Source organism: Chlorocebus sabaeus, chromosome 20 (genome assembly GCF_047675955.1).
Source record: "Chlorocebus sabaeus isolate Y175 chromosome 20, mChlSab1.0.hap1, whole genome shotgun sequence".
Lineage (NCBI taxonomy): Eukaryota > Metazoa > Chordata > Mammalia > Primates > Cercopithecidae > Chlorocebus > Chlorocebus sabaeus.
Genome location: NC_132923.1, coordinates 26886131 through 26911054, shown reverse-complemented (window position 1 = coordinate 26911054; position 24924 = coordinate 26886131). Strand labels below are relative to the sequence as shown.

The following is a 24924-nucleotide window of genomic DNA, read 5'->3' as shown; positions in this document are numbered from 1 at the left end:
TATTACTCCTTTTCTTTCTTTTTTTAGAGCCAGGGTCTCACTCTGTTGCTCAGGCTGGAGTGCAGTGGAACAATCATAGCTCACTGCAACCTCAGACTCCTGGGCTCTAGTGATCCTCCCACCTCAGTTTCCCAAGTACCTGGTATGATAGGCACAAGCCACTGTACCTGGCCCTCATCCTATTGCTTCTGACCTCTTATGTTCTCGATCTACCACTTAATAGAAAACAAAATTTTCTTATACTTTTTTTTTTTTCCCCAGACCATTGCTGCCACTCTGAATCTAACAACCCTGCTGACAAAAATTTCATAGCTGTCCTTTTAAAAACTTCACAAGGCAACTTCCCTTTAACTGGCTCCTTATGGTAATTATGTTTCACTCACATCATTAATCCCAACCTTCAGTCTTGCAACAATTGCGCTTGGACTTCATGCCAACAAATTGCTTCTGCTGAGGCCCTTACAAGGCCAATCAATCAGGACTAATGGGTTTATTCTGGCTACTATGGTTGTTTGCTTTCTTCAGAGACATCTGAGCATGCTTTGCAGAAACTATTTAATTCTACTCAAGGAATCTGTTCATCTTGAGGAACACAAAAGTGACTCATTCCTATTGTAATAAATGATACTTAATACCAGTGTAATCAGTGCTCCACTAAAATCCTATTTCTTACATGACATCAGGCTCATTCTCTCCACTGCACAGTAACTTACCCTGTGATTCCAATGAATCATTACAGATTGCAAGATATTTAAAACTACCATCCCACCAGGAAATCATGTTTTTTTAAAAAAGATATCCAGAAGTGCCCAGGCGCGGTGGCTCACACCTGTAATCCCAGCACTTTGGGAGGCTGAGGGGGGCAGATCACCTGAGGTTGGAGTTCGAGACCAGCCTGACCAACATGGAGAAACCTTGTCTCTACTAAAAATACAAACTTAGCTGGGCATGGTGGCGCATGCCTGTAATCTCAGCTACTCGGGAGGCTGAGGCAGGAGAACGGCTTGAACCTGGGAGGTGGAGGTTGTGGTGAGCTGAGATCACGCCATTGCACTCCAGCCTGGGCAACAAGAGCGAAACTCCCATCTCAAAAAAAAAAAAAAAAAAAAAAAAAAAAAAAAAAAATACCAAGAGCTTCTAAAATGAGGAAAGCACAGGTCATCTGGTAGACCATCCAGGAAGGATACCTGATTTCTCTCATACAGGATGCAATTCCCATAGTAGGAATAAAACAAGATATATGCAGCAAAATTTGACAGAACTGAAGGGAGAAATAGACAGTTCTACATTAACAATGGGAGGCTTTAAAACCCCTCTTTCAATTATGGACAGGCTGAGACAGAATGTAAGTAAGGAAATGCAGAATGCGAACACACAATGAACCAGTTAGATCTCACAGACATGCAGAAAATGAACTGACAACAGCGTGCACATTCTTCCCCAGGGCACTACTTCTGCCTCCTCCATCCCCGCCGCTCCTGATCCCTGTCCACAGACCCACTTCCCGCGCTGGTGTGATCCTCGTGGCTACTGTGGCCCTTACTTTGGAGATCCTGCTGTTCCAGTCCTTCCCGCCTTCTGCAGAGCTGTACTCCTCCTTCTGAAGAAGCCACCTGGGGCCCGGTCTTCCTGGCTCCTCAGAGTCCTTGCAACAGCGGGCACTACTTCTCTCTCCTGCACTCAACCCCTCTCCCACTCCACTGCCTCTCAGTGTGCAAAAACACTAAGAAGTGTCCCGTATTTTCAAAATATCTCCCTTGTAGTTCCCACCTGACTTCTAGTCGTAGGTGGCCAAAGTACAATGTCTTTGAAGGATTGTTTTCCAGTGCCTGGAATATGGTAGGATCTCAACAACTGTTGTTTCAGTAAAGGAATTACCAAATGGGTGAATACTAATGTAACAATATCAGTTCTGTTTCTTTCATAATTATTATTCTAATGAGTGTTAGCTTTCTTAAAAAATCATTTTCACAATTGGACCTAGACATTTTATCTTTCCCAGCTCAAGATGGATAAACGCAGAATGACAGGCCAGGCACCGTGGCTCATGCCTGTAATCCCAGCACTTTGGGAGGCGGAGGCGGGTGGATCACTTCAGACCAGGAGTTCAAGACCTGTCTGGTCAACAGGGTGAAACCCCATCTCTACAGAAAATACAAATAAGTTAGCAGGGCGTCGTGGCGCTCACCTGTAATCCCGGCTGCTGGGGAGGCTGAGGCAGGAGAATCACTTGAGCCCGGGAGGCGGAGGTTGCAGTGAGCCGAGATCGCACTACTGCACTCCAGACTGGGCAACAGGGTGAGTCTCCGTTTCAAAAAAAAAGACTCAGAATGATAAATTCTTAATGTCTTAATGTATAATGAGAAGTATACTATTCAGAAGTCCAAGCACTTGTGTGTGCATGGTGCTATCGCCTTGCTGTAGGCAAACCTACATGGGAATCCACCTTGACACACAGGCCACTTCCTGAGCCTGGACCGTCTCAGAGCTGGGGAACTGGCCCAGCGCAAAAGGGTCGGGAGCATCTGGGACAGAGACTGCGCTCTACCAGCTTCAGTGACATGGCCTCCATCCACGCTCCCCAACTCAGCAGAGAGAGCACACTATCAGACTTCTAAGACTTAGTTGCCAAGAAGTGTTGAATTAAACTCTCTGAGACCTCTCTTTGGTCTGACTCTGGCAGCCTCAGTTTCCCAGAGCCTGTGGAAACTCGGCAGCCGAGAGGCGGAAGGCTGGGCCACGTCCGGAGAAGAAGGAACCTGGGAAAGAACTTTTCTCTTAGGATCTGGCTTGACTGTCACGGGCACAGCCAAGTCCCTGGGGACTCAGCAGAGTTCTGAAGCGCGGCGGGGCGCGGTGGGGTGGGGCGGGGTGGGGCGGGGCGGGGCGCCCCAGGGCGGGGCTACGGAAGCTGGCGAGGTCCAGCCCCTCCTAGGGCCTCCTGTCGTTGCTCCCTGAACACTTGGAGGTGGCGGTGGATCTTACTCCTCCCAGCCAGTGAGGATCCAGCAGTCTTCTCCGTGCCTCCCCCCGCGCCTGTTGGTTGGAAGTGACAACCTTGAAGATCGGCCGGTTGGAAGTGACGACCTTGAAGATCGGCGGGCGCAGCGGGGCCGAGGGGGCGGGCCTGGCACTAGGTCCCGCCCCTGCACGCCAGGAACCCCACAGGAAGTCGCAGTTCAGCCCAGCTGAGTCCTGTCTGCAGAATCCACACCAACCAGCATCATGTCCATGACACTGGGGTACTGGGACATCCGCGGGGTTAGTGAGGGTCCGCTGCACGGTGGGACCGGGCGCGTGGGCGGGAAGTGCCGAGCGGCTGGGGACCGGCTCTAGGGACGGTTCCTCTTTAGGGCTATCTCTCACAGGAGGGCCTGTGCATGCCTCTGTGTGTGTGTGTGTGTGTGTGTGTGTGTGTGTGCCAGGGAGGCGGAGAGGGGTGCAGTGCAGTGTAGACTGGGGGAAGAAGAAGGGCAGGTGCGTAGGTGCGTGCAGTGTAGACTGGGGGCTCGCCTGGTGCAGAGAAATTCACCAAGTCAGGGACCCACCATCTCTGACCCGAGCTACGGGCCATCTCTCCCAGCTGGCCCACGCCATCCGCCTGCTCCTGGAATACACAGACTCAAGCTATGAGGAAAAGAAGTACACAATGGGGGACGGTAATGGGCACCCTCGTGTCCGGGCCCTGCCCACTCCCGCTGAATTGGCACCAAGCAACCCATGGTGGCCACCTGTGGCTGACTCTGCAGGCCTCTCCTGCTGGAGCTGCAGGCTGTCCCTTCCCTGAGCCCTGGTGAGGGAGCCCTCTGGCCTTGCAAGGCAGAATGCTGGGGCGGGATGCTGGGCCCCCTGTCTGGGTAACTGGGTTGGGTGTCGCTCAGGGCTTGCCTAAACCCTGGAAGCCTTAGTCGTGTGGGGTCCAGAGTCACCGGGATTCTTTCTCTCTGAACCCTGGGATGTGGGACTGAGTGGTCAGATTCTAGGTCCACCTGTCTCAGGGGTCTTGCCACTGGCTCCTTGGGAGGGTCCCCGGGAAGGAGGGCTGGGCTCTGGGGAGGTTTGTTTTCACCTCATCTTCTCCACCACAGCTCCTGACTATGACAGAAGCCAGTGGCTGAATGAAAAATTCAAGCTGGGCCTGGACTTTCCCAATGTAGGTGCAGGGGAAGGGGCGGTTTTGGGGGAAAGTGCAACGTGTCTCTGACCGCATCTCCTCTCCCAGCTTAGAGGGGTTAGGATCAGGAGTCTTCTGCCCAATCCCCTCACTCCTGGCTGTCTACACAGCCCTTCCATGATGTTCTGTGTCCAAGCTCATTCATCCATATGACAGTATTTCTATCTCAGGCCTGCCATGAGCAGGCACAGTGAGTGCCCAGTCTCCTGTCTTCTCATAAGTCGTTGCTTATGAGAAGGGGATGCTGGGGAACCTGGTGGCCCAACTGAGCTTCCCCGGTTTCCCATTCATCCAGCTGCCCTACTTGATTGATGGGACTCACAAGATCACCCAGAGCAACGCCATCCTGCGCTACATTGCCCGCAAGCACAACCTGTGTGAGTGTGGTTTGCTGCAGTGTGTGGGGGGAAGGTGGCCTCCTCCTTGGCTGGATTGGGGTGCGATGCTCAGAGTGAGTCTATGTTTTGTGGGTGGCAGGTGGAGAGACAGAAGAGGAGAAGATTCGTGTGGACATTTTGGAGAACCAGGCTATGGACGTCTCCAATCAGCTGGCCAGAGTCTGCTACAGCCCTGATTTTGTGAGTCCCTCCCTGGTCTGGGCCAGAAGCCAGGCTTCTTGTATTCCCATCTACTCTAGTCCTATTCACAATTTGAACTCCTCACTGCTCTTGGTTCTCTCAGGGTTCCCTGTACTGTAGCAGAGTGACTGACATATCATTAAACTCTATAAAATAAAAACTTGAAATTAGTCCCCACCAATCATAGGAAGTCTGTACATCCCAAGCTAGAAATTCAGTTCCTAGACAATAAAGTCATGCATTCAGAATTCCCTTTACCTCTGACCCCTGACCTCTGCCACGGGTCATCTAACCCAGGTGGTTCACTCCATCTGCCTGTTTGGGGAATACGCAGACTCACACTATGGGGTAAAGAAGTACGTAGTGGAGAAGTAATAGCACCCTCCTCTGTGGAATTCCGTGCTATTCTTTTCCTAGTGCTTCTTCTTGACACGCACAGGGATGAATGCATTTTCCTAACAGGCAGCTCAGTGGCGGCCAGAGGGCCTTTGTTCCTCTGTCTCCTTCCACTCAGCCTCTCAAAATCTCATCTCTCCAGAAACTACTCAATGTCCATTGTATTATTCTGCCACTCCACTAGGAGGAACTTTCAACTTCTTTCTCTGAGCTCCTTTAGTTCTTTGTATCCTTGATTCTGCTCATCTCTGGGTCCAGAGCCTGCCAGGTGCTCAGGTGCTCCTGGGCTGATCCAGAGGAGTGTGGTTGGGAGGTCAGTGGGGACAGATTCAGGGATAGTGTTGCATTCCTCTCTGCCTTCCCATCGCCACAAAAGCCTCCAGCTACCCATTTGGAGTCTAATAAATGCTGATATGTCCAACTGAAGCCAGTTCCAGCTGTGGGGAAGACAACTGCTTGCTCGTTGCCAGCTGGGGCCATACGCAGAACTAGGGAGGCCACATCTGTGCAGGGAGCTTGTGTCTGACGGTAGTGACAGCTGTTTTCTGCCTCAGGAGAAAGTGAAGCCAGAATACTTGGAGGGACTTCCTACAATGATGCAGTACTTCTCACAGTTCCTGGGGAAGAGGCCATGGTTTGTTGGAGACAAGGTAATGGGGGCATGTGATGGGGACACTAGAGATTTGTCATACGTCCTATGTTACGGAGATTCCAGCCCACACATTCTTGGCCTTCTGCAGATCACCTTTGTAGATTTCCTCGCCTATGATGTCCTTGACCTCCACCGTATATTTGAGCCGAAGTGCTTGGATGCCTTCCCAAATCTGAAGGACTTCATCTCCCGATTTGAGGTGATGCCCCCATCCTCCTTTCTCTTTGATGCCCCTTGTTCCGTTACCTCCTTTGAGATGCTTTGCCAGTCCTGGAGCTACACAAAGAATAACTTGCATTTATTGAGTGCTGGCTTCATGCCAGGAACCGTGCCCAGCACATTATACCTATTGTGTGGAATTTGAACTTTACAACATTCCTACAGGGTGACAGAATTATCTTGCCCATTTTAGAGAGAAGGAAACTGAGAATGAGAGGGTCAGGCCTTTGCTCAGGGTCCCAGAGCCAGTGGAGACTGTGCTGGGCTCCCTGTGAGCCTCTGGATCTATGGGCAGCAGTCAGGGCTCTCCCTTTTGTGACAGAAGAAAAAAGCCTCAGGCCTCATCCAGCCTGGATTTCACAGCCCAGGACGCTTTGGAAGAGGCAGAGAACTTTAGGAGTGCGGATGCAGCTGGCAATAGTAGGACTGACACACGGTGGCATTGATGTCGAGTATGAAACCCACAGGCAGTATTCATAGCTACCCCCAGAAGCTTTGCACGATCGGACCCCCATGTGGAAAATCCTGAGAGCCAGAGCTGTGGCTGGAGCTAGATTAGGCTACATATGTGGGTGCCCCTGTTGAAGGAGTGTGTGTGTTGAAGTGCTCTGTGCTGGGGCAGTGTCCTTCTTTATCTTTCTTCCTCTCTTTTTTCTCTCCAATGTTCTAAGTGTTCCCCCTGTGAGATGAGTAGCACACTGATTTTACTCCTATTCGCCGACCTTCTCCTCTGCATGAGGCAGGGTGTGAGGCACAGTGGGAGATGCATAGATGACCGCCCCATCCTGGAAATGAGTGCAGTGAGAGGCCTGCAGTGCAGGCAGAGCAGCCTGTGAGGTGTGTGTGGCACCACCTGGGTACCGGGCCCAGGGCCTGCCCCCACTCATGGGGAACCATCTCACCCGTGCTGAACTTGTTTGAGAGCAGCAAATCCTAGTTTAGTACAGATTTGGGAATTTGAGGCATTAGTCCAACGAGTTTTTCAGCCTAGAATTTGTTTTCCTTTCCCACTCCCCATCAAGAGATCTGGTTACTCAGCTAGTTTCCATCAGCTCCGGCTCTGGTCCAGGCTGAGTGGCCTTGGGGTTGTGTAAGAGGTGGTGGGAGGGGAGGAGAGCTGAGGGCTGCAGCATACCGTCCACCTGGGCGTGGCCCTTTGGGAATAGGCAGCCCTGGCTCTGTCTGAATCCTTAGAAATTACACGGCCATTTGATCCTGGGAAGATCGTACAGAGCACACCTGAGTGTCATACAGCCTGGTCTGTGGTAGTGGGGTTGGGGATGAGGTGGGTTAGGGCACAGTAGTATTTAGCTCAGGTACCAGGTGGGGAGGTTTAGACTTTCTGCTTTACAAGGAATGATTAGAGCCTGGTCTGACCTTTCTTTTGCTGGCCCAACACACCTCGTCCACTTTCATCCAGGTTTTGCCGGGTCCTTGGGTGAGATCTGGGCTCTCTTCCAGGCTGCACGGACATTTTCAGATGACCCCTCTGTGTGTGCAAACCTAGGCAAGCCAGGAGCCTCCCTGTTAAACAGGAGAATGTTGTGCAGTCAGAGAGCAAGAGGACCTCCTGAGGGATTTGGGGGAGGATGGGAATTTGGCAGAAAGATGCCAGAACTGGAGAGAGACAGAACCAGGCTACATTGCAGCTCTGTCCCCCTTACTAGCTATTTGAGTGTGAGGTAGTTGCTGGACTTCTGTTTCCCACATGAGAAATGGTGATAATAGATTCAGCTTGCAGAAGAGTCAAGTGGATTTTCTAAGCTTATGTTGTAATTTCTCTTGGATATAGACCACCCAGCACAGTGTAGAATCTTCATAAGTGGTAGCTGTTATTATGGTATGACATTATTTCAAGGAAATTGGAAGAGTTAACTCTGCAGATCTGGGGACCCTAAGAGGCTGTGTGATGCCTCAGCACTGGAGACCATGTGGAAAGGCTGTAGCCAGGGCCCTGACCTGCTGTGTCTGCAGTGGGGTTACGCCAGCCCTCATGGGCAGCTGACCTTGAGCTCTGGCCTTATTTTCCCCCATCTCAGGGCTTGGAGAAGATCTCTGCCTACATGAAGTCCAGCCGCTTCCTCCCAAAACCTCTGTACACAAGGGTGGCTGTCTGGGGCAACAAGTAATGCCTTGAAGGCCAGGAGGTGGGAGTGAGGAGCCCATACTCAGCCCTCTGCCCAGGCTGTGGAGTGAAGCTGGACTCTGCATCCCAGCACCTGCCTCCCCATTCCTTTCTCCTGTTTATTCCCATCTTTACCCCCAAGACTTTATTGGGCTTCCTCACTTCCCCTAAACCCCTGTCCCATGCAGGCCCTTTAAAGCCTCAGCTACCCACTTTCCTTCATGAACATCCCCCTCCCAACATTACCCTTCCCTGCACTAAAGCCAGCCTGACCTTCCTTCCTGTTAGTGGTTGTGTCTGCTTTGAGGGGCCTGCCTAGCCCCTCGCCTGTGGAGCTCAGCCCCGAGCTGTTCCCGTGCTGCATGAAAGAGCAGCATTGACTGGTTTACAGGCCCTGCTCCTGCAGCATGGCCCCTGCCTTAGGCCTACCTGATCAAAATAAAGCCTCAACCACACTTGCTATATATAGTCTTGTCTTATTTGCTCTTGGCTGCCCAGACCGTGTCTGTCACTGCTCCTTCCGAGGGACTGGCTGGTGACCCTGGCGGTAGCTGGGTTCATAGAGATTATGATGGGCTTGGTAAGGTGTTTCCAACTTTTTTTTTTGGAAACAGGGTCTCCTGCTTTCCAAGGTGAAGGGCACTGGTGGGATCATAGCTTACTGCAGCATCCAGTCCTGGGTTCAAGCAATCCTCCCACTTCAGCCTCCCAGATGGCTGAGACTATAGGTGTGCCACCACACCTGGCCGTATTAAAAAAACTTTTGTAGAGATGGTGTCTCTTTATGTTTCCCAGGTTGGTCTGGAACTCCTGAGCTCAAGCAATCCTCTTACCTTGGCATCCCAAAATGCTGGGATTGCAGGTGTGAGCCACCACGCCTGGCCCTGTTTCCAACTTCTTGATCCTTTTTCTGATCGCCTTAGAGCAGAAAGCCACATAAAGTGCTCTATAGAAAGGATGCCTCTTTCTGGGCCTAGATCTTCATTTATTTATATTCAGTATTATCCAGTGCTTTCCATGGTTAGGCAGAGCTAGGTCTCAGTGAGTAAGTCTTAGATGCCCAGAAGTGGTGGAATTCCCATCACAGAGAACGAGGATCCATCTGTCTTCCACACTGTCTGACTCCATCACAGCTCTTAGATCTCTAGGACCCAAGCTCTACCGTGAGCTGCTCCACCAGAAGGTTCTCCCAGCTCAGCAGTTCCCAAGCTGTGTTACCATGAATAGTTGTTGATTTTTTGGGTCAGGAATTCAGGTAATGCTCAGCAGGGAGAACTTACTACAAATCAACAAAGATCTCTTCTCCAAAAACTGTGTATCCAAAAATACAACCCATTAAAAGATGACTGAAAACTTGAACAGGCATTTCCCAAAAATGAATATCCAAATGGCCAATAAGCTCATGTGAAGATGCTCAACATCATTAGACAGCAGAAAGTTAAAAACCCGTAGATCCTACTGTATCCCCACTAGAATGGCTGACATTGAAAGGACTGACAATTGTTAGTGATTTATGGAGTAACTGGAACTGTCATGCCTTGCTGGTGGGAGAGCCACTTTGGAATACTGGCAGTGTCAACTAGAGCTAAATATGCATCTACCTAGGACCCAGAAGTCCCACCCTACAGGAATGAGTCCTAATGGATTCCAAGAGCCGGGTATAATGATGCCAAAAGCAACTTTATTTTAAATAGCCAATAACTGAAAACAATCCAAATTCCCTGAATAGAAGAATGAGCAAATGAACTGTGGTTTATCAACATAATTCCATCATTCATATAATGGAATACTTACTCTGCTATAATAAAAATAAACGTGCTGCAGTGGCTCAAGCCTGTAATCCCAGCACTTTGGGAGGCCGAGATGGGCGGATCACGAGGTCAGGAGATCAAGACCATCCTGGCTAACACAGTGAAACCCCGTCTCTACTAAAAAATACAAAAAACTAGCCGGGCGAGGTGGTGGGCGCCTGTAGTCCCAGCTACTCGGGAGGCTGAGGCAGGAGAATGGCGTAAACCCGGGAGGCGGAGCTTGCAGTGAGCTGAGATCCGGCCACTGCACTCCAGCCTGGGCGGCAGAGCGAGACTCCGTCTCAAAAAAAATAAAAAATAAAAAAATAAACGTGCTAACACTATGTGCGAAAACATGGATGGGTCTCACAGATGTGTTCAGTAAAAGGATCCAGACAGGAGAAAGGACACACGATCTCATTCCACTTACACGAAAATCAGGAGAGGGAAATGAGTCCATGGTATCACAGGTCAGGTGATTGGTGACCCTGGTGAGAACTGGAAGGTTGCCTATTGAAGGTGCCTGGTGGAGTGCTGTAAGTTTTCTCTCTTTATCTGGGAGGTGATTCCAGAAGAGTATACAAGTGGAAAAGCCCACAGGGTAGCACACTTAAGGCCTGTGCGCTGTATGTATATTACACTTCAATGAAAAGCATGCACATAAGTCTTATACCATTTGTGTGCTTGTGTTTGTTTGCTTTTCCTCATAAGATATCAACGTCATGAGGGGATGTGTTTTTGTCTCTTCTTGTTCACTGATGTTACAGGTGTTTGCATATCACTTAGGACAGTCCCTGAGCATAGTAGGTTCTCACTAAATAGTTATTAAGCAAATTATATGCTTACCGTAGTGTGTCACTTCAAATTCTCTTAGGTTTGTATTCATGCCTACTTCTTTGGATAGGTGAGACTGATGTGCATACACACTCTTAGGTTCTACAGTTTTTTCTCTTTAACATTTTACTTAAGAATCTGTACATGTTGGCAGTCTATATGCATGCCTATTTCTAACATTTAATGACTATCATTACTTCCTGTGGATAAATTATAGTTTGCCTAGTCATTCTTACCCTATTGGGCATGTGGATTTTTCTAATTTATTTCTTTTTATAACAGGGTGATCATGTTTAAACTAATTCCTTCTCTGGTTTTTGGTTACTTTATTTGAGTTGGTCCCCCAAGGCAATTACTACAAGGCAAAAGGTGAGGATGGTGTTACGGTATTATCGTAGATAAATTGATTGCTCTCCAGAGAGAATAGCATTTTTTTTTTTTTTTTTTGATATGGAGTCTCGCTCTGTCACCCAGGCTGGAGTGCAGTGGCGTGATCTCAGCTCACTGCAAGCTCCACCTCCTGGGTTCCAGCAATTCTTCTGCCTCTGCCTCCTGAGTAGCTGAGATTACAGGTGTGCACCACCACGCCCAGCTAATTTTTGTATTTTTAGTAGAGATGGGGTTTCACCATATTGGCCAGGCTGGTCTCAAACTCCTGACCTCAGGTGATCTGCCTGCCTCGGCCTCCCAAAGTGCTAGGATTACAGGCGTGAGCCACCGTGCCCAGCCCAGAGAGAATAACTTAATTTATGGTGCCATCTGCAAGGCACATGGATCTTTCTGTACTACCTTAGGTACTTGAGGGATCGCAGTTTCATCTTATGATATTTTTAAAGATTTATAAGACTACCTTCAAGTTTTCTACCTTCACCTTTTTTGTTTATTGTGTGTGCATGTTTCTGCCAATGAATCACAGTCTATGAATCTACCTGTCCTTGAATCTCCTGTATAAAACTCTCTGTTTACCCATTCTCTACCTGTGGCTTAGTCAATTCCTGGAGAAAGGTTAAAGAATGATCTTGTGGCAGTCAAAGCTTTTTCTCCGATAGGCACAATGTAATTAATTGTGATTCTATTCTAGGTTTCCTGTGGCATAATGTGATGGTTAATTTTCTGCATCAACTTGACTGGGCTAAGGGATGCTCACATGGCTGGTAAAATTATTGTGTTTGTGAGGGTATTTCCAGAAGAGATTCACCTTTGAATCAGAAGACTGAGCAAAGATTTCCTTCAGCAATGAAGGGGGGCATCCACTAAACTGTCAGGGCCCAGAGAGAAGAAAAAGACAGAGGAAGGGTGAATTTGATCTTTCTGACTGGGTCATCCATCTCTGCCTATCCCAGGACATCCACACTCCTGGTTCTCTGGCCTTCAGACTTGATCAGGGACTAACAGCATCGCCTCCCACCCTTACCTTTGTTCTGAGGCCTTTAGACTCTGAATGATAGCACTGGCTTTCCCCCTTCTCTATCCTGCAGTCGGCAGATTGTGGGACTTCATTCCAAAACTGTGTGAGCCAGTTCCCATAACAGATAGATACATTTCTAAATAAACGCACACATTTCCTACAGGCTTATCTTAGTGGCGTCACTTCAAATTTTGAAGAACCCTTTCTAGTACATATAGTAAACAACAACAACAAACAAACAAAAAAACTACAAGTGGGTCACCATCATCAATGAGTAAGTTTTAAAAAATCAAACACAAGATAAAACGCTACAGCGTATCTATTACCTGTGGGCTTTTTCTATATGTAAAGAACTGTCTGAGATGCCTTGCAGTAAATTCCAAGGAGATTTTGAGGGAAGGTATCCTCTTTTCTCCTGGTAAATCTCCCCATTGACCATTATTTTAAAGGCTCCAAAGATCAAAACACCTGCTTGCACAATTTGCCAATTCATTTTGGGTGAGGGTCTCTGGCAGGCTTGGAAGGGTGGGTGAACAGTGGGAAGGGGGCTGCCTCTGTGGTTACTGGCATCACTCATATCTATGTCTGTGGCAGTCATCAGGTGCTTATTATATATTCAACTTTTGGCCACCCCTATGGGGGTGTTAAATGTAGGGAGAGTCCAGTCAGGTCATTGCAAATTGGCAGTGACTTTTGAGACCTTTCTACACACGATAGTCAGGTAGATACCTTCTTTTTAAATTTGACTTTTTTTTACTTTTTTTTTTTTATTGGAGACAGGGTCTCACTCTGTCACCCAGGCTGGAGTGCAGTGGTGATCACGGCTCATTGCAGCCTCAACTTCTCAGGCTCCAGTGATCCTCCCACCTCAGCTTCTCAAGTAGCTGGGACACAGGCAAGGGCCACCATGGCCAGCTAATTTTCGTGTATTTGGTAGACAGTGTTTCAGCATGCTTCCCAGGCTGGGTGGATACCTTCCAAAAATTAACAGTTCATCCTGCCTAGCCTTACCCCAGCAGCTTAAAGGAATTACCCACTCTGGTGCTGAGCTCGGGCTGCCTGGCTCTGGAATAATGTGCTCAGAGTTGCAGGGGAGGCCTGCAGGCTGACTGGCAGAAAGAGTCCCACACTCCCTACCCTGTACCCTGGAAGACCAGGCTGCCCAGCCTGTCCACCTGATAGACCATTTCCCTGCCCAGTTCTCCTTCTCTCATTCCTGATGTGCAGCTTGATTCCTGCAGGGACTGCACCGGCTGAGATTATCTCAAGGTGCTCCCTTCTGCCAGCTGGTGTTCAGGGACGTGGGTCCTCTGGTCTCCTTCCTGCCACCACCAGAATTTTGAGGGCCTTGTTTCTCCCACTGCACTCATTCCTGGGTTCGTTCCTTCCTTCCCTCCCTCCCTCCCTCCCTCCCTCCCTCCCTCCCTCCCTTCCTTCCTTCCTTCCTTCCTTCCTTCCTTCCTTCCTTCCTTCCTTCCTTCCTTCCTTCCTCTTTCTCTCTTTTTCTTTCTTTCTTTCTCTTTCTTTCTTTCTTTCTTTCTTTCTTTCTTTCTTTCTTTCTTTCTTTCTTTCTTTCTTTCTTTCTTTCTTTCTTTCTTTCTTTCTTTCCCTCTCTCTTTCTCTCTCTCTCTCTCTCTCTCTTTCTTTCTTGACAGAGTCTCACTCTGTCACCTAGGCTGGAGTGCAGTGGTGCAACCCCAGCTCACTGCAACCTCTGCCTCCCTGGTTCGAGCAATTCTCCTGCCTCAGCCTCCTGAGTAGCTGGGATTACAGGCACCTGCCACCAGGTCTGGCTAATTTTTTGTATTTTTAGTAGAGTCGGGGTTGCACCACGTTGGCCGGATTTTAGATGAGAGTTTCTTCACCTCAGCAGTACTGTCATTTTGGAGGGCAGAATTCTTTGTTGTGGTGCACTGTCCTGTGCACCACAGTCCTGTGCACTGTCCTGTCGCAGGGTGTTCAGCGTCCTAACCAAACTCTACCCACTAGATGCCATGGGCTCTTCCCAGTGGTGGCAATTAACAAAGTCTCCAGACAGACCTATGTGTCCCCTGAGGGGCAAAGTTACCTCCACTTGAAGACCAGTGATGTGCTGGATGGAGACCAGTATTAAAATAATAATAGAAATCATAATGTAACTCATGTACTTAAGGTAAGTCCTTTTTGATGGAACATTTATTTCAGTTAATAATATTTGTATATGTCTGTCCTGGTAGTTTGTTTTTTTTTAACTTTTTATTTTGATTTAATACCAGAGTTTGAAAAATTTGCAAAAGGAATTAATACAAAGACCTCTGATTACCCCAGATTCTAAGTTTCCACATGGGCTTTCTCCTCCCTCCCCCTGAGTCCCCCAGCCCCTGCTCCCCGCCTTTCTCTCTCCCCGCCCAGCAAGCTCCCTAGGAGCACAGCACCGCTTATGACAAAAACATCATTTTCTTTTCTCTGAGGCGGCATTCCTGACGTTTGGATTTAGGCTGATAAGTGACAGTTACAATCATCCTTGCCTGTGTTGTCCTTCCCATGTTAGGTCTGTCATGCCATGTGTGTCTGCAGTTTATAACAATCTATATCATACATGCCTTTTGAAAAGTTTTGAAAACTTATCCAGTGAATCCCTGAGCACCAAATGTTCTTTTGTGTTATTTTTCTTTATTAGGCTATTATTACTTTATTTAGAATCTCTCTCTCTTTTTTAGAGAGAGCCTGTCTTTCTTGCCTAACCTAGAGTGCAGCGGCGTATTTATCATAACTCAGTTCAGCCTCGAACCCCTGGGCTCAAACAGTTCTCCCCGCACCACCGCCCCCACCGGGCTTCTGGGCATGGTGAACTCTCTCCTGGAACCCTTGGGGCTGGGAGGTGGGAGGGGATCCTATTCCTTCCAGCCCCGGGAGCGCGCTTCGGGCCTCCAGATTGGCGCGTTTCGGGGGCAGAGCGGGCCGAGGGGCGGAGTCTCAGCAAGGCTCCCTCTCTACCCTCTCTGGGCCTCTCACGAAGTCTGAGCCCCGCCCCGCCGAAGCCTGTCTGCAGAATCCGCAGCAACCAGCACCATGCCCATGACACTGGGGTACTGGAACATCCGCGGGGTGAGCGAGGGTCCGCTGGGCGGTGGGACGGGGGGCGCGGGGGTGGGGAAGTGTGGAGCAGCTGCGGGACGGGCTCTAGGGAAGGTTCCTCTTCAGCGCTGCTCCTCACAGGAGGGCCTGTGCTTGCCGCTCTGTGTGCGTGTGGCGGGGCGGGGTGGGGGGAGGTGTGAGGCAGGAAGGAGAGGAGGCGATGGGTATGTGCAGTGTAAACTGGGGGCTCCCCTTGTGCAGAGAAGTCCCCAAGTCAGGGACCCTCCATCTCTGACCCGAGCTGCGGGCCATCTCTCCCAGCTGGCCCACTCCATCCGCCTGCTCCTGGAATACACAGGCTCAAGTTACGAGGAAAAGAAGTACACAATGGGGGATGGTAATGGCACCCTCGTGTCTGGGCCCTGCCCACTCACACTAGGCTGGCACCAAGCAACCCATGGTGGCCACCTGTGGCTGCCTCTGCAGGCCTCTCCTGCTGGAGCTGCAGGCTGTCCGTTCCCTGAGCCCTGGTGAGGGAGCCCTCTGGCCTTGCAAGGCACAATGCTGGGGCGGGATGCTGGGCCCCCTGTCTGATTGGGTTGGGTGTCCCTTAGGGGTTGCCTAAACCCTGGAAGCCTTAGCCCTGTGGGGTCCAGAGCCCTCACCGAGATTCTTTCTCTCTGAACCCTGGGATGTGGGACTGAGTGGTCAGATTCTAGATCCACCTGTCTCAGGGGTCTTGCCACTGGCTCCTTGGGAGGGTCCTGGGGGAAGGAGGGCTAGGCTCTGGGGAGGTTTGTTTTCACTTCATCTTCCCCACCACAGCTCCTGACTATGACAGAAGCCAGTGGCTGAATGAAAAATTCAAGCTGGGCCTGGACTTTCCCAATGTAGGTGCAGGGGAAGGGGTGGTTTTGGGGGAAAGTGCAACGTGTCTCTGACCGCATCTCCTCTCCCAGCTTAGAGGGGTTAGGAACAGGAGTCTTCTGCCCAATTCCTCTCACTCCTGGCTGTCTACACAGCCCTTCCATGATGTTCTGTGTCCAAGCTCATTCATCCATATGACAGTATTCTTATTTCAGGCCTGCCATGAGCAGGCACAGTGAGTGCTGGGTCTCCTCTCTGCCCTTGCTTATGGGAAGGGGATGCTGGGGTGCCTGGTGGCCCAACTGAGCTTCCCCGGTTTCCCATTCATCCAGCTGCCCTACTTGATTGATGGGACTCACAAGATCACCCAGAGCAACGCCATCCTGCGCTACATTGCCCGCAAGCACAACCTGTGTGAGTGTGGTTTGCTGCAGTGTGTGGGGGGAAGGTGGCCTCCTCCTTGGCTGGATTGGGGTGCGATGCTCAGAGTGAGTCTATGTTTTGTGGGTGGTAGGTGGGGAGACCGAAAAGGAGAAGATTCGGGAAGACATTTTGGAGAACCAGCTTATGGACAACCGCATGCAGCTGGCCAGACTCTGCTATGACCCAAATTTTGTGAGTCTCCCACCCCACTCCCAGTCTCCCCTTTCCCTGCAGAGTTTTGATCGGGAGCCAAGACTCTGGTCCTGCCATCTACATGGGTCCCGTTTTCCATTTGAACTCTTTAGTGCTACTTATCCTTCAAGCTATTTCCTATACTGCCACCAGAATGACCCTCAAACCCCAAAGTCATGTCAAATAAAACCTCTAAATCAATTCCCCACCAATCTACTTACAGAATCCTGACTCTCCAGGTATGAATTCACTCTCTAGACAGTAATGGTTACTTCCAGAGTCCCCTCCATCTCTGACCCATGACCTCTTTCCAGATTCTCTCTCCCAGTGGTTTGGACCATCTCTCCCAGTGGTTTATATCATCTGCCTGCTTTGGAATACACAAACTATGAGGAAAACAAGTGCAAAACAAAGGAATCTAATGGCACCTGCAATTTTGGTGTCTTCTGAGTGCTCTCTGAAGCACTGAGACATATACTGAGATCAGCGAATTTTCCTAACAGGCAGCTTAGGGGCAGCCAGAGGCTCCTTTTTCCCCTCCTTTCTTCTACTCATCCTCTGAATATCTCCTTATCTTTCCAGAAACCACTCAATGGCAATTGTATTCTTCTGCTGCCCCACTAGGAGGAACTTTCTACTTCTTTCTCTGAGCTCCTTTAGTTCTTTGCATCCTTGATTCTGCTCATATCTGGGTCCAGAGCCTGCCAGGTGCTCAGGTGCTCCTGGGGCTGACCCAGAGGTTGTTGGGAGGTCAGTGGGGACAGATTTAGGGACAGTGTCACATTCCGCTCTGCCATCCCATCACCTCAGGAAGACTCCAGCTACCCAGTCAGAGTCTAATAAATGCTGATATATCCAATCGAAGCCTGGGCACTGCCCCAGTTCCAGCTGTGGGGAAGGTGGCTGCTTGCCCATGGCCAGCTGGGGCCATGCACAAATCTGGGAGGCCACATCTGTGCAGGGAGCTTGTGTCTGAGGGTGGTGACAGCTGTTTTCTGCCTCAGGAGAAACTGAAGCCAGAATACCTGGAGGGACTTCCTGAAATCCTGAAGCTCTACTCACAGTTTCTGGGGAAGCAGCCATGGTTTCTTGGGGACAAGGTAATGGGGGCATGTGATGCGGACACTACAGATTTGTCATACTTCCTATATTATGGAGGTTTCAGCCCACATATCCTTGGCCTTATTCAGATCACCTTTGTGGATTTCATCGCTTATGATGTCCTTGAGAGAAACCAAGTATTTGAGCCCACCTGCCTGGATGCCTTCCCAAACCTGAAGGACTTCATCTCCCGATTTGAGGTGATGCCCCCGTCCTCCTTTCTCTTTATGTCCCTTATTCCTTTCCCTCCTTTGTGATGCTTTCCCAGTCCTGAAGCTACACAAAGAATAACTCGCATTTATGGCCATGCGCGGTGGCTCACGCCTATAATCTCAGCACTTTGGAGGCTGAGGCAGGCAGATCACCTGTGGTCAGTAGTTTGAGACTGGCCTGCCCAAATGGTGAAACCCCATCTTTACTAAAAAAACAAAAAAACAAAAATTAGCTGGGCGTGGTGGTGAGTGCCTGTAATCCCAGTTACTCAGAAGGCTGAGGCAGGAGAATCACTTAAACCCGGGTGGTGGAAGGTGCAGTGAGCCAAGATTGCGCCACTGCACTCCAGCCTGCATGACAGAGTGAGACTCCATTTCAAGTGGAAAAAAAAAAAAAAAAGAATAACTTGCATTTATTGAGTGCTGGCTTCATGCCACGAACTGTGCCCAGAACATTATACCTATTGCGTGGAATTTGAAATTTATAACACTCCTACAGGGTGGTAGAATCGTCTCCCCCATTTTAGAGATAAGGAAACTGAGAATGAGAGAATCAATCCTTCTTCAGGGTCTCAGAGCCAGTGGAGGCTGTGCTGGGCTCCCTGTGAGCCTCTGGATCTATGGGCAGCAGTCGGAGCTCTCCCTTTTGTGACAAAAGAAAAAGCCTCAGGCCTTGTCCAGCCTGGGTTTCACAGCCCAGGACATTTTGGAAGAGGCAGAGCACTTCAGGACCACGGATGCAGCTGGCAGTAGTAGGACTGACACATAGTAGCATTGATGTTGAATAACTAAACCCACAGGCAGTATTTGTAGCTACCTCCAGAAGCTTTGTACAATCAAACCCCCATGTGGGGAATCCTGAGAGCCAGAACTGTGGCTGGAGCTGGATTAGGGTACATATGTGGGTGTCCCTGTTGAGGAGCTTATGCTGAAATGCCCTGTGCTGGGGCACTTTCCTTCTTTACCTCTCTTCCTCTTTTTTTTTTGGAGACGGAATCTTGCTCTGTCACCCAGGCTGGAGTGCAGTGGAGTGATCTCAGCTCACTGCAACCTCCGTCTCCTGGGTTCAAGTGATTCTCCTGCCTCAGACTCTTGAGTAGCTGGGATTACAGGTGTGTGCCACCACGTCCAGCTAATTTTTGTATTTTTAGTAGTGATGGGGTTTCGCCATGTTGGCCAGGCTCATCTCGAACTCCTGACATCAGGTGATCCACCTGCCTCAGCCTCCGTAAGTGCTGGGATTACAGGCATAAGCCACCGCGCCTGGCCTCTTCCTCTCTTTTCTCCCTCCAGTGTTCCACGTGTTCCCCCTGTGAGATGAATAGCACGCTGATTTTACTCCTATTCATTGACCTTCTCTGCATGAGGCAGGGTGTGAGGCACAGTGGGAGATGCATAGATGACTGACCCATCCTGAAAATGAGTACAATGAGAGGCCTGCAGGCAGAGCAGCCTGTGAGGTGTGTGCTGAACTTGTTTGAGAGCAGCAAATCCTACATTACTACAGATTTGGGAATTTGAGGCATTAGTCCATCAGGCTTCTGAGCCTTGAATCTGTTTCCCTTTTCCACTCCCCATCAAGAGATCTGCTTGCTCAGCTAGTTCCCATCAGCTCTGGTTCTGTGGTTCTGGTCCAGGCTGAGTGGCCTTGGAGTTATATAAGAAGTGGTGGGAAGGGAGGGGTGGAGGAGAGCGGAGGGCTATGGGCTGTGATGTGCCAGGGTCAAGCCTGTTGCCCAGGCTGGAGTGCAGTGGCGTGATCTCGGCTCACTGCAACCACCACTTCCTGGGTTCAAGCAATTCTCTGCCTCAGCCTCCCAAGTAGCTGGGATTACAGTTGCCCGCCACCATGCCCGGCTAATTTTTGTATTTTTAGTAGGGATGGGGTTTCACCATGTTGGCCATGCTGGTCTCGAACTCCTGACCTCAGGTGATCCACCCACCTCGGCTTCCCAGTGTGCTGGGATTACAGGTGTGAGCCACCACGCCTGGCTGGATCTTTCTGAATACCTTATCTGGGCATTCAATCCCGGTAAGACTGTGCACAGCACATCTGAGTGTCTTGTAACCTAGTCTGCAGAACAGGGCTGGAGATGCCATGGGTTAGGGCACAGTGAGATTCTGCTCAGGTATTAGATAGAGAACTTTGGACTTTCTGCTTTAAGGGGAATGATTTGAGCCTAGTCTCGCCTTTCATTTTCTGTGCACTGCCACCCCGCCCCGCCCTGCCACCATTCCACTTTCATCCAGGTTTTACTGAGACATTGGGTGAGTGTGTTGTGAGCCCCTTTGTTCTGCTGGAGGTCCCTTCTGTGTGTCTACACCCAGACAAGCCAAGAGCCTCCCTGTGGAGAAGGAGAGTGTTTGTGCAGTCAAGGGGTGACAGGGCCCGGTGTGAGGGGCGGTGAGGCAGAAGAAGAAGAGTATTTGGCAGAAAGAGGCCAGAACCGGAGAGAGACAGAACCAGGCTACATTGTAGCCCTGTTCCCCTTACTAGGTATTTAAATGTGAGGTAGTTGCTGAACTTCTGTTTCCCACATGAGAAACGATGATAATAGATTCAGCCTTGCAGAGCAGTCAAGTGGATTTTCTAAGCTTGTGTTATAATTTCTCTTGGGTACAGAGCAGCCAGCACAGTGTAGAATCTCCATAAGTGTTAGCTGTTACTGTGGTACAACATTACTTAAAGGAAGCTGGAAGAGTTAACTCTGCAGATCTGGGGACCCTAGGAGGCTGTGTGATGTCCCAGCACTTGAGCCCACGTGGAAAGGCTGTGGCCAAGGCCCTGACCTGCTGTGTCTGCAGTGGGGCTGTCCTCATGGGCAGCTGACCTTGAGCTCTGGCCTCATTTTCCCCCTCTCAGGGCTTGGAGAAGATCTCTGCCTACATGAAGTCCAGCCGCTTCCTCCCAAGACCTGTGTTCACAAAGATGGCTGTCTGGGGCAACAAGTAATGCCTGGAAGGCCAGGAGGTGGGAGTGAGGAGCCCATACTCAGCCCTTTGCCCAGGCTGTGGAGCACAGCTGGACTCTGCATCCCAGCACCTGCCTCCCCATTCCTTTCTCCTGTTTATTCCCATCTTTACCCCCAAGACTTTATTGTCCCCTCTTCACTTCCCCTAAACCCCTGTCCCATGCAGGCCCTTTAAAGCCTCAGCTACCCACTTTCCTTCATGAACATCCCTCTCCCAACATTACCCTTCCCTGCACTAAAGCCAGCCTGACCTTCCTTCCTGTTAGTGGTTGTGTCTGCTTTGAGGGGCCTGCCTAGCCCCTCGCCTGTGGAGCTCAGGCCCAAGCTGTTCCCGTGCTGCATGAAAGAGCAGCATTGACTGGTTGACAGGCCCTGCTCCTGTAACATGACCCCTGCCTTAGGCCTTCCTGATCAAAGTAAAGCCTCAGCCATGTTTGCTGTGTGTCTTGTCTTATTTGCTCCTGGCCATCTACCCAGACTGTCTGTCTGTCTGTCACTGCCTCTTCCAAGGGACTGGTTGGTGATCCTGGCAGTGGCCAGGTTCTAACGGAGTCTGCTGGGCATAGTAAGGCACTTGACAACTCTTGCTCCCATTTCTGACAGACTCAGAGCAGGAAGCCCTGTGAGGCACTGTGGAAAGGATGTCTCTTTCTGGGCCTGGATCTCTCATTCATCATCCAGCCTTACTGAGTGCTTTCCATAATTACACAGAGCTTGTGTCTCACTGAATAGGACCCCAAGGGGGTGGAATCTCCATCAGAGAGAACCAGGGTCCCTTTTACCTTCCCCACTATATGACTGCATCACTTCTGTTAGGTCTCCAGGACCCAATCTCTATTGTTTTTCTCAGATGGCTTCCAGGTACCCTCTCCAGGCTTGCTGCACAGCTGTCATCAGGACGTTCTCTCTGGGTTTACTTCCTCTCTTTCCTGGGTACCTGTGAGAGAAATGTCTTTAGTCCTTGCACAACTGAAAGTGTCTTTACATGCTTACTGAATACTCTGCCTGATGTTTTAGTCTATTCTCACACTGCTAATAAAGACATACCCGAGACTGGGTAATTGATAAAGGAAAGAGGTTTAAAGGACTCACAGTTCCACAGGGCCTAGGAGGCCTCATAACCATGGCAGAAGGCAAATGAGGAGCAAAGTCACATCTTTCATGGCAGCAGGCAAGAGGGCCTGTGCAGGGGAACTCCCACTTATAAAACCATCAGATCTCGTGAGATTATTCACTACCATGAGAACAGTATGGGGGAAACTGTCCCCATGATTCAGTTATCTCCACCTGGCCCCCACTCTTGACACCTGGGGATTATTACAATTCAAGGTAAGATGTGGGTGGGGACACAGCCAAACCATATCAGCTGGGGATAGAATTCTATGATGAAAACTTTCAGACCTCTAATAGATTTACTCACTCTTTTCTAGAATTGAGCATTTCTGGTGAGTAGGTGGATGCGTCTGACTGCATCCTTTGATTTTTTAAAGTTATTATTATTATTATTATTTTGAGAGGGAATCTTACTCTGTTGCCCAGGCTGGAGTGCAGTGGTGTCATCTTGGCTCACTGCAACGTCCCCTTCCCGGGTTCAAACGATGCTCCTGCCTCAGCCTCCCGAGTAGCTGGAACTTCAGGCACGCACCACTGTGCCCAGATACTTTTTGTATTTTTGGTTTAGAGACGGGTTTTCACCATGTTGGCCAGGCTGGTCTCAAACTCCTGACCTCGTGATCCACCCACCTCAGCCTCCCAAAGTGCCGGAATTACATGCATGAGCCACTGCGCCTGGCCATATCTTTTGCTTTTTTACTTAAGCTTCTACTGTTTGTCATTCTGAGGTCTATAATTCCAAAGACTGCGTGGGGATCTACAGGTTGATGTCTTCCTGACTCACATCCTTGCCGGAACATTCTAAGCATAGGCTTCCTCCACCCTGACAGCAATCCCATAGCTTTATCTGCATTGCATCTTCTTGAAGTAATTTAAAATCTCACTGGAGAGTGAGCTGCTTCAAAGGAAGAATCTCATAGCTTAGCAGTTCCTAAGCTGTGATGTCAGAAATAGTTGTTGAGTCTGTAGGTCAGGTATTCATGCAAGGCTCAGCAGGGAGAACTTGTTACAAATCAACAATGGTCTCTTCTCCAAAAACTATATATCCAAAAATACAACTAATTAAAAAATGAGTCAGAATTTCAACAAGCATTTCCCAAAAGTGAATATCCAAATGGCCAATAAGCTCATGAGAAGGTGTTCAACATCATTAGACAGCAGAAAGTTTAAAACCCGTAGATCCTACTGTATCCCCACTAGAATGGCTGACATTGAAAGGACTGACAATTGTTGGTGATTTGTGGTGTAACTGGAACTGTCATGCCTTGCTGGTGGGAGAGCCCATTTGGAATACTGGCAGTGTGAAATAGAGCTAAACATACATCTCCCCAGGACTCAGAACCCTACTCTACAGGAATGAGTCCTAATGGATTCTCAGAACCAGGTATAATGATGTCAAAAGCAGCTTTATTTTAAATAGCCAATAACTGAAAACAATCCAAATTCCATGAGTAGAAGAACGAACAAATGAACTGTGGTTTATGAACATAATTCCATCATTCGTATAATGGAATACTTACTCCGCTATAATAAAAATAAACGTGCTAACGCTATGTGCAAAAACATGGATGGGCCTCACAGACTTGTGGAGTAAAAGGATCCAGACAGGAGAAAGGACACACGATCTCATTCCACTTACACGAAAATCAGGAGAGGGAAATGAGTCCATGGTATCACAGGTCAGGTGATTGGTGACCCTGGTGAGAACTGGAAGGTTGCCTATTGAAGGCGCCTGGTGGAGTGCTGTAAGTTTTCTCTCTTTATCTCGCAGGTGATTCCAGAAGAGTATACAAGTGAGAAATTCCACAGGGTAGCACACTTAAGGCCTGTGCACTGTATGTACATTACACTTCAGTGAAAAGCATGCACATATGTCTTACATTATTTGTGTGCTTGTATTTGTTTGCTTTCCTGCATAAGATGTCAGCGTCGTCAGGGCATGTGTTTTTGTCTCTTATTGTTCACTGATGTTACAGGTGTTTGCACATCTTCTAGGACAGTCCCTGAGCATAGTAGGTGCTCACTGAATAGTTAATGAGCAAATTATAGGATCATCTTAATGGTGTCATTTAAAATTCTCTTTAGATTTTTTTTTTTATGCCTACTGCTTCAGGTGAGATTGGTGTGCATGTATAGTGTTAGAATCTACAGTCTTTTCTCTTTAACATTTTACTTTTCTTTTTTTTTTTTGAGACAGAGTCTCACTCCGTTGCCCAGGCTGGAGCGCAGTGGTGCAGTCTCAGCTCACTGCAACCTCCGCTTCATGGGTTGAAGCAATTCTTGTGGCCCAGCCTACTGAGTAGCTGGGACTACAGGCATACACCACCACACCTGGCTAATTTTTGTATTTTTAGTAGAGATGAGGTTTTGACACAATGGCCAGGCTGGTCTCGAACTCCAGGCCTCAAGTTATCTACCTGTCTCCTCCTCTCGAAGTGCTGCGATTACAGGCGTGAGCCACCGCGCCTAACATTTTACTTAAAAATCTGTATATGGGCCAGGTGTGGTGGCTCATGCCTGTAATCCCAGAACTTTGGGAGGCCGGGAGATCATGAGGTTAGGAAATGGAGAACATCCTGGCTAACATGGTGAAACCCCATCTCTACTAAAAATACAAAAATTTGCTGACCATGGTGGCACTTGCCTGTAGTCCCAGCTACTCAGGAGGCTGAGGCAGAAGAATTGCTTGAACCCGGGAGGTGGAGGCTGCAGTGAGCCAAGATAGTGCCACTACACTCCAGCCTGGGCAACAGAGCGAGACTCTGTCTCAAATGATAAAAAAAAAAAATCTGTATATGTTGGCAGTCTGTA

The 24924-nt window shown here is 49.3% G+C and overlaps 2 protein-coding genes across 4 annotated transcripts; both read left to right on the top strand.

Moving 5' to 3' along the window:
* The first annotated feature begins 2931 nt into the window (after positions 1 to 2931).
* GSTM4 (glutathione S-transferase mu 4) lies at positions 2932 to 8608 on the top strand. The gene is made up of 8 exons (XM_073008506.1): positions 2932 to 3261; positions 3584 to 3659; positions 4089 to 4153; positions 4470 to 4551; positions 4652 to 4752; positions 5703 to 5798; positions 5889 to 5999; positions 8059 to 8608. The coding sequence occupies exons 1-8, from the start codon at positions 3226 to 3228 to the stop codon at positions 8146 to 8148; spliced, it is 657 nt and encodes a 218-aa protein (XP_072864607.1). The 5' UTR covers positions 2932 to 3225; the 3' UTR covers positions 8149 to 8608.
* A 6527-nt stretch (positions 8609 to 15135) lies between these two features.
* On the top strand, positions 15136 to 21433 carry LOC103224274 (glutathione S-transferase Mu 2). Of its 3 annotated transcripts, none has more exons than XM_073008502.1 (8): positions 15136 to 15263; positions 15555 to 15630; positions 16059 to 16123; positions 16433 to 16514; positions 16615 to 16715; positions 17720 to 17815; positions 17906 to 18016; positions 20892 to 21433. In XM_073008502.1, exons 1-8 carry the CDS (start codon positions 15228 to 15230, stop codon positions 20979 to 20981), a joined length of 657 nt encoding a protein of 218 aa, XP_072864603.1. In that variant the 5' UTR covers positions 15136 to 15227; the 3' UTR covers positions 20982 to 21433. The 3 variants fall into 3 exon arrangements, with proteins under 3 accessions (XP_072864603.1, XP_072864602.1, XP_072864604.1); XM_073008501.1 differs by having other exon boundaries at positions 15138 to 15263; positions 15495 to 15630; XM_073008503.1 differs by lacking the exons at positions 15555 to 15630; positions 16059 to 16123 and having other exon boundaries at positions 15141 to 15263.
* Positions 21434 to 24924: the final 3491 nt, after the last annotated feature.

What these genes read in the sequence shown, in the direction of transcription:
- LOC103224274 (XM_073008501.1), top strand. Translation starts at nt 15,228, where the DNA reads ATGCCCATGACACTGGGGTACTGGAACATCCGCGGG. An exon ending in GAAGTACACAATGGGGGATG is followed by an intron (nt 15,631 to 16,058) that starts GTAATGGCACCC and finishes TCCCCACCACAG; the next exon opens with CTCCTGACTATGACAGAAGC. An exon ending in CATGGTTTCTTGGGGACAAG is followed by an intron (nt 17,816 to 17,905) that starts GTAATGGGGGCA and finishes GGCCTTATTCAG; the next exon opens with ATCACCTTTGTGGATTTCAT.
- GSTM4 (XM_073008506.1), top strand. Translation starts at nt 3,226, where the DNA reads ATGTCCATGACACTGGGGTACTGGGACATCCGCGGG. An exon ending in TGGGCCTGGACTTTCCCAAT is followed by an intron (nt 4,154 to 4,469) that starts GTAGGTGCAGGG and finishes CCATTCATCCAG; the next exon opens with CTGCCCTACTTGATTGATGG. An exon ending in TGCCCGCAAGCACAACCTGT is followed by an intron (nt 4,552 to 4,651) that starts GTGAGTGTGGTT and finishes TGTGGGTGGCAG; the next exon opens with GTGGAGAGACAGAAGAGGAG.